This window comes from Aricia agestis, chromosome 7 (assembly GCF_905147365.1).
Source record: "Aricia agestis chromosome 7, ilAriAges1.1, whole genome shotgun sequence".
NCBI lineage: Eukaryota > Metazoa > Arthropoda > Insecta > Lepidoptera > Lycaenidae > Aricia > Aricia agestis.
In genome coordinates, this window is record NC_056412.1 from 3,509,181 (window position 1) to 3,520,791 (window position 11,611).

At 37.7% G+C, this 11,611-nt stretch overlaps 2 protein-coding genes across 6 annotated transcripts; one reads left to right on the forward strand and one right to left on the reverse strand.

Annotated features, from left to right (window-relative positions):
* Positions 1 to 1,881: 1,881 nt before the first annotated feature.
* Positions 1,882 to 9,632, reverse strand: LOC121728950 (TBC1 domain family member 19). Of its 5 annotated transcripts, none has more exons than XM_042117298.1 (11): positions 9,410 to 9,632; positions 9,161 to 9,295; positions 8,777 to 8,975; positions 8,504 to 8,591; positions 8,340 to 8,400; positions 5,938 to 6,171; positions 4,688 to 4,825; positions 3,421 to 3,574; positions 3,072 to 3,196; positions 2,700 to 2,791; positions 1,882 to 2,221 (listed from the first exon to the last, which is right to left on the reverse strand). In XM_042117298.1, exons 1-11 carry the CDS (start codon positions 9,509 to 9,511, stop codon positions 1,966 to 1,968), a joined length of 1,584 nt encoding a protein of 527 aa, XP_041973232.1. In that variant the 5' UTR covers positions 9,512 to 9,632; the 3' UTR covers positions 1,882 to 1,965. The 5 variants fall into 5 exon arrangements, with proteins under 5 accessions (XP_041973232.1, XP_041973234.1, XP_041973233.1 ...); XM_042117300.1 differs by having other exon boundaries at positions 8,801 to 8,975; positions 9,410 to 9,631; XM_042117299.1 differs by having other exon boundaries at positions 3,072 to 3,181; positions 9,410 to 9,631.
* Positions 9,633 to 10,086: 454 nt separating this feature from the next.
* LOC121728959 (protein yippee-like 5) lies at positions 10,087 to 11,611 on the forward strand. The gene is made up of 3 exons (XM_042117318.1): positions 10,087 to 10,274; positions 10,465 to 10,624; positions 11,211 to 11,611. The coding sequence occupies exons 1-3, from the start codon at positions 10,157 to 10,159 to the stop codon at positions 11,296 to 11,298; spliced, it is 366 nt and encodes a 121-aa protein (XP_041973252.1). The 5' UTR covers positions 10,087 to 10,156; the 3' UTR covers positions 11,299 to 11,611.

An 11,611-nucleotide genomic window follows, 5' to 3' on the forward strand; every position in this document is an offset into this window, starting at 1 on the left:
GGAACGACACAGACACATGCGGCCACGCGGCCAAGCCATCCAACTAACCGCCACCGCCACCGCAGGCCGCGTCTTGGGAGACGCTTTAATAAGGCCCGGAAAATGTACGATTCTTGCGCGATAAAAGTATTTTGGCACAACTACTTGTACTATTATCTATTATGTGGCACAACGGAGTTGCGGGCGTCATCTAGTATAAAAATAAAACAGGAAGATATTTTCTTAAACATTTTATTTTCTACAGGACAATCATTTACGAAACAACTATAAAACTACAAAAACAGTTGACTTTAATTCGGTTAATATTACACAATAGTCACTAACACAGCTAAGTACAACATTCTACACATTTAAATGCCTTATAATAAGTGAATATTTTTATTTATTAACAAACAATAAAACTCAACAATTTAAGAACTACAACGAGGAACAGTCAAAATAAATATTAAAAATACACATAACTCCAAAATGATATCCATTATGTTTATACAGGGTGTAACAAAACAAAGTAATATGATTTTAGGGTGGATATGTGTTCCTTATAATATAGAGTTTACTGTGAAAGTAGCAGCGCCGAAAAAGTAACTTTATATTTTTCTATGAGTATGACGTCCGGACATTTCTCATAGAATACACAGAAGTCAAAAGTAACTTTTTCAGCTTGTGACTTACAGTATCTAAACACACTAGCATAGTAAAAGGAGCGGAAGTAAGTTATCTTCGCCACGTACGGCACACAACAAAATCTCGGCCAGTTTTACTAGGCTGGTACCGCCGAGATTTTGTTGTGTGCCGTAAGTACGTGGCGACGCATTGTCCATTGATACTATGGCGCACACATACAAGCCGCGCGCGGTGCCTTTGTATGAAGATAACTTACTTCCCTTCCTTTTACTATGACACTAGGCCGAAAATACGCGGCCGAAATTTGGCATGATCACGCCTGCAATGTATTTTAAACTAGCTGCTGCCCGCGACTTCGTCCGCGTTAGCATAGTAGATCACATCCCAAGTATTATTTATGGTACAAAAATATTCAATGTACAGAATTGACTTTCCTACGATTTTATTATATATAGATGTTCCGCGTGGCTTTGCTCGCGTAATTTAGGAATTTCACGCAACCGTACATTTTTCCGCAAAAAATAGCCTCTCAAATAACATAAAAATTTCTCCAGTAGTTCTTAAGATAATAAACAATTTCAAATAATTTCCCTCAGTTTTTTCCACATTTTCCTCTATTTATTTGCTCCTATTAGTCTTAGCGTGATAAAATATAGCCTATGCCTTCATCAATAAATGGGCTATCTAACACTGAAAGAATTTTTCAAATCGGACCAGTAGTTCCTGAGATTAGCGCGTTCAAATAAGCCCTTTCATATAATTTCCCACGTTTTTTCCACATTTTCCTCTATTTCTTAGCTCCTATTAGTCTTAGCGAAATAAAATATAGCCTATAGCCTTTCTTAATAAATAGGCTATCTAACACTAAAATATTTTTTCAAATCGGATCAATAGTTCCTGAGATTAGCGCGTTCAAATAAGCCCTTTCATATAATTTCCCCCGATTTTTCCACATTTTCCTCTACTTATACGCTCCTATTAGTCTTAGCGTGATAAAATGTAGCCTATAGCCTTCCTCGATCAATGGGCTATCCAACAGTAAAAGAATTTTTCAAATCGGACCAGTAGTTCCTGAGATTAGCGCGTTCAAACAAACAAACAAACAAACTCTGCAGAATTATAATATTATAGTATAGATTAAGTACAGCTGATGACACAACATGCCGAAATTACGTCGCGTTATAGCGTATGCGTAGCACATTGCAGGCGTAATCATGCCGACCTTCGGCTGCGTATATTCGGCCTAGTGTGGAACTCTCATATAAGGGACACATACACACCCTTAATTACTTTCACTCTTGTTTTCTAACACCCTGTAAACGTCATGTAGGGGGTTAGAACTTAGGACTTCATCAGAGCCAATTGTAATAGCGGTATGACTGGTATAGTAGACAGGTCAGCTAACACGGCATCCACGTTTTGTGGTGTGTTCACTTGAAAAATGTTTTCCTTTCTGAAACTCAAGATGGCTACCGCTAGTAGGGGCAGAATTTCCAACCTATCGTACCCGAGTATAGCGTCCCATAGCAGCAGCAACTGATCGGGCGGTAAGTGGCCGCTGAAAGCTCGCATCAACCATTTGAACACCACACGGATTCTGAAATAAAACCTTATTCAAAACTCACTACCTTACGTAAAGAAATGAAATGGCTTCTACAGTTTGGGACCTAAGCCATAGTGGACATTACCGGTGTCAGGATGTTCCACAATGACTATTCCCACTATAATATACAGGTTGTAACAAAACTACGTGATAATACTTGAGGATATGTATGTGTTCCTTGTAGAGAGTTCACTGTAAAAGTAGCAGCGATGAATGACCATTTTTTTACTTTTGTATGGGTAAGCGACCCAGTGTCACGAGTTTCCCCATACAAAAGTGAAAAAAAAGTTTTGATCTTTCAGCGCTGCTACTTTCACAGTGAACTCTCTACAAGGAACACGTACACACCCTAAAGTATTATCACTTAGTTTTGTTACACCTTTTATAAGAGGCTTAAGTGGTTTTCTATTTGCCCATTAGCCACTGTGTTTATTAACCAAACATCTTAGAATTTATCAATTTAGATACTTACGGATTAACGTTAATATTTCGGAAATGTATCCAAAGCAGGGGCTCGTTGGCTTCCAATAGCCTCTCGTAGAGGAGGCACAACGAAACAATACCCTGCAAATCGTTGAAACAACTTTACATAATACCCATAAACATTAGAGCGCTTACAGACGAAACTTGTCGACGGCAAGTGTTAAAAAAAACAATGAAAAAAAATCCAGCGACTGCCGTCGACGCGTGCCGCCGACTGCCGTCAACAAGTGCCGTTCGTCTGTAAGAAGCCTTAGATTATACCCAACTTTGATTTTACTTTAAACTTTAGCTTGACCTTGAATAAGCGGTCTCCGAAACGAGAGCCGTCGCAAAGACAACATAGCGCTTAAGGAAAAAATACCTGTGGGTGCGTGGAGATGTAGTGCAGGTGATGCCAGTACCTCACGTAGAAGGCGCGGAAGGTGCAGTACAGCTGCACCGGATCTGAGTACAGGTAGCAGAACGGCGTGGCTAGAGAAACACAAACTGATATGAATCCTACATCATGTGCGAGTACCTTTCAGGTGAGCACTAGACGAAGCTGCACTACAGCAACGCGACACAAAACGTCAGTGCTGTAGAATGTGGTATCGCCTCGCTCCGCCACAGCGTAGTGTTGTTTAGTGCAGTCTAGCATAATTTACTAGTAGCTCAGTCTTAGAACATTTAGATTTCATGAAAGGCAATCCGTCTGCCAATAAAATCCTCACCGTACATAGTGAACCCGTGGAAGGGAATAACGCCGCTGGGTGGGAAAGTTGTGACGTCGCCGTGTCGGCCGCGCACCGGGACCGTGACGGCCGCGCCGATGTGTCCCGCCAGTTGATCCAGCACTTCGCTGTCCCGGGAGAAGCACAACATCACCTGCACGACAAAAAAATAACTCACACACCGGTTTCGGTGATGGTGGCCGGCTTCATTGAAACCAGGCCAGTTACGCAGGAGTAATTTTATAGTGCCCAAGTGCGCGCAGTACACAAGAGCACCCTCTATTCCTTTTAATCTCATAAATCAGTGGGACGGACCGACGGACGACCGACACGACTGGCGAGAGATCAGGCGCAGAACCGATTTTTTACATGCCCATCCGACGCATGGATTATCTTACTTGTCAGACAATCAGGTGATCAGCCAGCATTGTCCTAACCAAACTTGGAAATAACATGTTTCCAACGCGGGACTCGAACCCACGACCTCCGAGTCAAAAGCTACGCTCTAAACCACTGGACCACGGAGGCCAACAGACCCCTAGTCGCGACACGTTTCGTAGAACTGACGTTTTGTGATGCGTAACGCCGCTGCCGCGTTATGGTGGCCATACACCATCTTTCCTATCATCCAATCGGTACGACGCTACCGATTGGATCAGTTAGAACTGACCGTATGTGGGAGACGGGAGTGGATTAGCATGAGTCATGATAGGAAGGATGGTGTATTACTGTATGACCAGCATTATAGTCCGACTTACCTCATACAAACATACAAATAATATTTAACCGTGGCGTAGTGTCGATATAGTTCTCGCCTTTAGTTAAAGGGTTTTAAAATACTAGATATAGGTACGCTTGCTGACTACAAGAGAGCTAGGCTTAGTTTTATTAGTACTCTAGGTAATCCTACCTAATCAATAGGTATTTTTATATTCTAGGAAGTTTCCTAGGAGGAGTTCCAGCGCGTAAATAATAATAGCGCCGTTATAACAGTACTCGTCTCTAAGAAAAAAGTGTATGGAAACAAAGTAAAAATTATATAGTATAGCATATAGGTGATATTCATTGACCTTGACCTTAGGATTGGCAGTGGCGGCCCTAGGGTGTTGCAAACAGGGCAATCGCCCGGGGCTTCGCTTTTGCAGGAGCCTCGCAAGATATTTTTTCGTAAGATCATAAGGGCCTCGCAAAGACCTTTCGCCCGGGGCATCGCAATGGGTAAGGCCGCCACTGACTGCATTCAGGATTGGTCATAACTCATATTTACCTGATATAACAGGTCTTCGAATACAAAATACTGGTCGTCATTAGAGGCAGTCAGCTGGACGTCTTTGAAGACCAACTTGTCTATCATCAAGTCCACTTCCAAAACGCATTTTTTAAGTTGGTTGAAGTAAGTTGCATGCTGCAATGAGTTTGAGACATTGGTTACTTGGATTCTCGGTAAAAATAGTTTTTCTCGGAGAATCGCATCCAGTAGCTCTACCATGAGTTTAAAGCTTTAAGCTATAGTAATTATCGATACTCGATACCGACTTCGTAAATATTTAGCATGGCAAATTTTACAGCGCCTCTAGCGTTTACTTGCGGAACTAAAATCGCCATACTAAATATTTAGGTACGTAGTCGGTATCGAGTATCGATAAATACTATAGCTTTAAACTCATGATAGAGCTACAGAGCGATTAAGTACCATCGAGGAAATTATTCAATGATTATGTTAATAATAATTATGTTATTGTGATCTATCCGCTGGGTAGGTATGACGTATCGCAGCCAAACTACGTAGGTCTTCCATCTTCCTAGGAATCAACTTATCTGATAGTGCATTAAAACAGATAAATGATAATGCAGTTTATTTTTGGTAATAATTCATATTTTGTAAGCCACCTTATAACGTACACGGATCAAGAACCTTATGATATTTTTCCAAGTTAAAAATAGACGTCTTGCGAATAGCGATACAATAAGGGGGGTATTACATTATCATTTATATTGCATCATGTCTATGATCATATGTAGGATCCAATATATATGATCATTTGATCATATCTGCTTATTACATTATCATATTTCATTGTTCCTATTTTACGTCATATGTGGTTTCAATAGCCAATGGAGAGCGCTAACGCTGACAGGTATTGACGTCAGGGTTACTAGATCTCAGAGAATTCGATGTGTCAAAATACATCGTCATTTTTAATATGGCTTGTTTTTTGTTATTTCAGCATGATTATCCAAGTATATAATTAGAAAAATAATTACATTACATTATTTGAAACATATTAACGAACAAGAAATTAAAAACTCTTTTTTATATTAAATAACTGGCAACACCTATTTCTATGACCGTATTGGAGCCAATCTCTCAGCAAATGTCAAAAATCTATGATCAAGGAAGAAATGAATCATATGTCTATATTACATTATCCAATATCATTGACTCAATGATCTCGGATCCAATATATATGATAATCGAATATCCCCTAAGTGTTGTGTTTTAAGTGACATAGGTACCTGTGACGAGGTTTCAGCTCCAAGGACTTGAGTCCACAGCTTAGCTCTCAAACACTGCGGGCTGCCCTTCTTCAGAAACTCCTGTGTGACGGGAGCGTAACCCAACGCCGCAACTCTCTCTCCCAGCGCTATTCTCTCCGCTTCCAGAGAGACGAAACCTGGCATAGAACTTGGCATGCCAGGGTTCACGCCTAGGAGGGGTTCCCCGCATGCCCACTCGGTGTAAATTTTACGCTGTGAAAAGGACACTTCTATGCTGTCTGTCTCCTATCTGTCGAATGGCTATTCCAAAGTGTAAAGTCGGCAGTACATATAGGCGAACGCGTTGGCCGACGCATTGGCCGGCGCGCTGGCCCAATGTGTAGATCAGGCGAAATACCTACCGCCAACGCGCGAACGCCCGTCGGCCAACGCGTTCGCCTATATGTAGTGCCGACATAAGATAAAGTCAGCAACATAGGATTAGATAGGCGCTGTTTTATTGTTCTTTTATATTTTATAAATGGCTATTGGCTGTGCAGTTGTATAGTCTCTAGTCTGAAGAGTTTTATAATTTTCTTTACAGTGTACAGCGTGTTTACGTTACGCGGTGCATTAAACAGAAAAGTGAAAACGCTCTTAAAAAACATGTTTCCGGTTTCCGGAAAATCATATTTTAGACCAGGGGGTCACCAATTAATTTCACTAACGGTCCATCTTGAGATTTGAGAAATGAATAATTAATTTATCTTCGCGGTCCACACACTCTGCTAGCAAGTTGGTGTGTTTCGTGGTCCGCACACAACGGGTTGGCGGTCCGGATGCGGACCGTGTACCGCCATTTGGTGACCCGTGATTTAAACCCTTGAACGTGTGAACAATTTTCGATATTTATATTTTGCCTGACATATATTGAGTATATGTGTTTTATCGCAGCGCAGCGGTACGCGATATCGCACCGCGCAATTTGTAAATCCTCTTAAGTCAGGTTCATATGTGAACTGACCCTTACTGCTACACTCATAGCCGCACTCAGTGACGAATATTAAGGTTAACTGTAATTAAATGAAGATTTTGACATAAGCCCCATACATTATATCTTCCAAACTTATCATTAAATTTAATTTAAAACGTATCGGACCAGTAGTTCCTGATGGCGGCTCTCGACATAGGCGAACGCGTTGGCCAACGCGTCTGCAGACGCGTTGGCCCAATGTGTAGAACGGGCGTTCGCGCGTTGGCCAACGTCTAAATACCTACGGCCAACGCGCGAACGCCCGTTCTACACATTGGGCCAACGCGTTCGCCTATGTCGAGAGCCGCCATGAGATTAGCGCGTTCAAGCAAACGAACAAATTCTTCAGCTAACTCGTAATATTAGTAGGTATCAATAGATTATAGGGGTGATTCCGCTAGAGACGACCCTCAACACGAATTTTTAAAGTATAGCATTTGTTACATTTTTTTATTGAATTATAATTAAAAAGATATATATATTTACTAGCAAAAGAGCTTTTATGAGTAAAAATTGTAATTTGAATGATTTAGAGCATTTTGAAGTGATATCATCTAACGGCGCGAGAAAAACTGCATATGCTACACATGGTCATTTTTATTCTAAATCACTATCTCAAAGTTAAATTTCATTACATAATATTGACTGTATAACATAAGTTTATATTTCGGTGCAAAAAAAAAACAACAATTTTGAAATAGTTTTCAAACATTATTAAAGGAAAATTGCCATGGTTGCACCCGCGATAAAAAAGGTACAAAAGTTTAGTTTTCTCGCTAAAATATGTTGTTAATAATTAAATGACTGATAATTAAAAAATACTAAAATTTTAAATAGTATTATTACAATTTACTAATAATATTATGTATTGCATATCAAAAATGTAGAAATTAGTCACAGACTTATGAATAAATTCAATTTCTTTAGACTCGTTGCGCCCGCGATATTCTGATGTTGCACTCATGATCGTGAAAATTGTTAATAATTCCTAGTACTAATTACTTAAATTAATTGTATCTAGTTAAATTATTTCTTTGTCTTATACACTTTTGAAATATGGGTTAATAAATTACTAAAAGTTCCACAATTAGCAGTATTCTCAAATGAACTCGTCCGAGTTCTTAATAGAGGACCAATTTGGTTGCACCCGCGATAGTACTTCAAACATGTTTTGTGGCTTTTCTTAGATTTAATTTTAGTTTTCATTTAGAATTTATGATTGAACTAGTTAAAATGTATCCCTTCAAAAGATAATTTATTAATAAATGTGTTTAATTTTGTCAGTAGGGCGCTTTAAGTGCGTCAAAATGTTGCACCCGCGATAATGGAATAGCCCATAGGTTATAACTTATAGCTAGGTACAAAGCGTTTCACGTCGCGTCATTGTGAGCACCCAATATTTCCTTACTAATTGCTCCAATGTCTTTGTCTGTAGAGGTAGATGAGCAAATTCCCATTTTGGTTCATCTCTGTAATGCAAGAAATATTCATAATGGAAGATATCTTATTATTGGAAGATATATTAGTAGAGTAAGGAAATACATTGTTATAACATATTGGTAAATTACTTACTCTTTTGTGTAAGGCACATAACCGGATAAAGTTAGTAAAACTTCTAAAAAATCTTTTGGGGCGTAGACTGGTCTATATTTTGTTAAATCTGTAATGAAAGATATCTAGCATTAGATACGGTTTATGTTATAATGACTTTGATGTCTAAAAAGCTTTTAAATAAGCTTTGAGGAGCCTCTTTTTTAGTACAAGACGTAAGAACAAATTGCAATTTAGCGCAGTAGTCTTCATCATTATTGCACAAAACCATTTTTGTAGAAATTTTATTTATACTTTTGGCAACTTTAGCGATTTTACCCAAGTTATAAGTGCTGAGTTCGTTCCATTTTTCCAAAAGCTCTTCTAGCTCGCTCTGACTTCGTATTTTGGCCAGCGATGTCTCTAGATCTGTGCACATAGAATTTAGTGACTTGTGTATTCTCTTCTCCCATTGGGCACCCGCTTTTGTCAACAATGTAATCGGATCTGATTTCTAGAAGGAAAATATCTAGTTGAGGTACCTACATTAGCTTAAAGTACAAAGTATTATCAGTTATCACTTTATTTTGTTACACACTGTTTAGTCAATAATAAAAAAATGCTGCTTAAACTAAGGAATAAGAACAAAGGCGTGACGACCCTTACATAATAAAAAAAGGTTCTATAATCTATTCTTACGTTATGTTTGCTCTGTGTTCTAACCCAGTGAAATACAGTATTTTTTAACTTTATATCTAAACCTTTTTCTTTCATAGCCTGCTGCAAGGTTTGTTTTAAGTCTTCTTTGTTAACATTTGGAGACGAAACTAGTTTCTGAAAATCAGGCACATTTTATAAGAGTTGGAAAGGTTTAACTCACATCTAATAGTTACTAGGTTTATGATCTACTTAAATATAAATGGACTGCAGTAAATTAAGTCCAGTCACCTGTATATCAGTATAAAAAGATTTGTATATTGACAAGTTCTTTATTTCTTCAGCTAGTTTTACAGCAGTTTGATGAATTGCTCCGTCCTTTATTTCTTCCATACTACACTTTCACATTTTCTTAATTTTGCTATAACTAAAATGCAGAATTTTTGTGTCCTTTTTGTTGAAAGCCCAAATCCTGTGGTCTGCGTAGTTATGGAAACTATCATAATAATATTTTGTTTGAACCATTGGCATTTGGCAGAAACAACATGTTGGCAAATTTTTTTACTTCAATATTATTTATTGGAGAAGAAGAAGAAAATGTAGATATTTGACACGTCACTTGCAGGGTTGCCAATTTGCGGGAAATTCCTCAAACCACGGCGATTTTCGACCTAATAGTCGAATAATGCAATATGAAACTTATTTATCCGCTTTAAATCCCATCGAGGATTAAAGCTCAAAATTAATATTTTTTACAATACTAGTTATTATAATTTAATGTAATAAAACTTTTTAAGATGAATTTTTAGAAAAGGGGATAGGTCGACTTTCGTGAGTTTCGTCATGAACTATGAAGTTTGGGGAACCTTGGTCATTGATAGATATTTTAGAATTTCGCATTAGCAATGGCAACCTTGGTCTCTTGTCAGTAATTGTCATTTGTCAATATTTTATCTACATATTAATCAATTTCATTTTTCAATTTTCACATCTGTGTTTTGTTTAGAAAATAGAAATCGGAATCAACAAAGACGAAAAATGGGAAAAATCTTTCTGGATCATATCGGAGGAACTCGCCTTTTCTCCTGTGCTGCATGCGATGTCGTTTTAACGAATCGTTCTGAATTGATTAGCACAAGATTTACAGGAGCCACAGGTAATTTCAATATATTTTCATCAATTGCCTTTGCAGACACGTACTATTGAGATTTTACAGAATAAGGTCAATATTTACGATTTCACTCATGATTTTATAAAACAATATCGTTCAACATTATCTTTGATTTGGGCCAATGAAAGTTTCTTTGTTATGATCGACAGTTACATACATACTCTTGACATTTCAGGTCGAGCATTTCTGTTCCATAAAGTAGTAAATTTAGTGTATTCGGAAGTCCAGGATCGTGTAATGCTGACCGGCAGACACATGGTGAGGGATGTGTCATGTAAGAACTGCGCCACTAAACTTGGATGGGTGTATGAGTTTGCTACAGAAGAAAATCAAAGGTAATAAGCTCATAAATATAAAAAAAACTTGTTTTTAATTTGAAAAAACTTTCAATCAAAAAGATATTCATTACTTAATATGTATATCATACGTATAGATGATAATATTTATATGTTACTGGCTGTACTGTGTAGTGACTGACTGTGTACAGTGTAGTGTGTAGTGCTGCATTGTATCACATAATTTAAATAATAGCAACTGTTATAGGTATCTAATGAAGCAAAAAAATAGAGTTTGATATTTGTTCATACTGTTATTTTATTTCTAAAATGTACATATTTCAATTTTGCTTGGAACTTGGCAATCATTTAGATATCAATTCTTTTTGCAGCAAAGCCCATAGCCAAGCATAATTTTTATATTGACTCTCCTTTTTTAACCAACTTCCAAAAAGGAGGTTATAATATATAATGTTTTTTAGTGTGCCAACTCAAAAGTAACTTTATACCAAATTTCAGCAAAATCGGTTCATCGGTTTGTGTGTGAAGAGGTAAAAGACAGACAGACACACTTTTGCATTTATAATATTAGTATGGATATGCATAACATTGAACTTAAAAATAATTTACCATATTTCTTTTACAGGTACAAAGAAGGCAGAGTGATATTGGAGAGAGCACTTGTGAACGAGACTGAAGGCATTGAGGAGATTCCTGTTAACAATGATGATTAAAATACTATATTTTTCTCTCACCCTAATAAGTTATGGGCATTTTGCAATCCTTATAAGTTAAAGGCAACTAAATACTATTTAAACCGGCTCAGAAGTTTTTGAGAGAGGAAAATTGTATTCTTTACTTTTGTGTTGTCGCGCATAACCGCAACGCATGTGTAACATACAATCTGTTTTTTTGGTTCCAATGACCCCTTTTTCTTTCGCCAAGAAATTGCTTTTCAGTACCATGCAGGGGATACAATGCGAAGAAGGAACACTCTAAAATCTTAATTATTGACAAAAATTATCAATTTAATAAATTTAACTGCCA

Excerpts from the sequence above, each read along its gene's own strand:
- LOC121728950 (XM_042117298.1), bottom strand. The coding sequence starts at position 9,511 with ATGGAAGAAATAAAGGACGGAGCAATTCATCAAACTGCTGTAAAACTA. Across the intron at positions 8,976-9,160 it reads GAACACAGAGCAAACATAAC|AAATCAGATCCGATTACATT; the intron begins GTAAGAATAGAT and ends TTTTCCTTCTAG. Across the intron at positions 8,401-8,503 it reads TATGTGCCTTACACAAAAGA|AGATGAACCAAAATGGGAAT; the intron begins GTAAGTAATTTA and ends CTTGCATTACAG.
- LOC121728959 (XM_042117318.1), top strand. The coding sequence starts at position 10,157 with ATGGGAAAAATCTTTCTGGATCATATCGGAGGAACTCGCCTTTTCTCC. Across the intron at positions 10,275-10,464 it reads AAGATTTACAGGAGCCACAG|GTCGAGCATTTCTGTTCCAT; the intron begins GTAATTTCAATA and ends TTGACATTTCAG. Across the intron at positions 10,625-11,210 it reads GCTACAGAAGAAAATCAAAG|GTACAAAGAAGGCAGAGTGA; the intron begins GTAATAAGCTCA and ends TTTCTTTTACAG.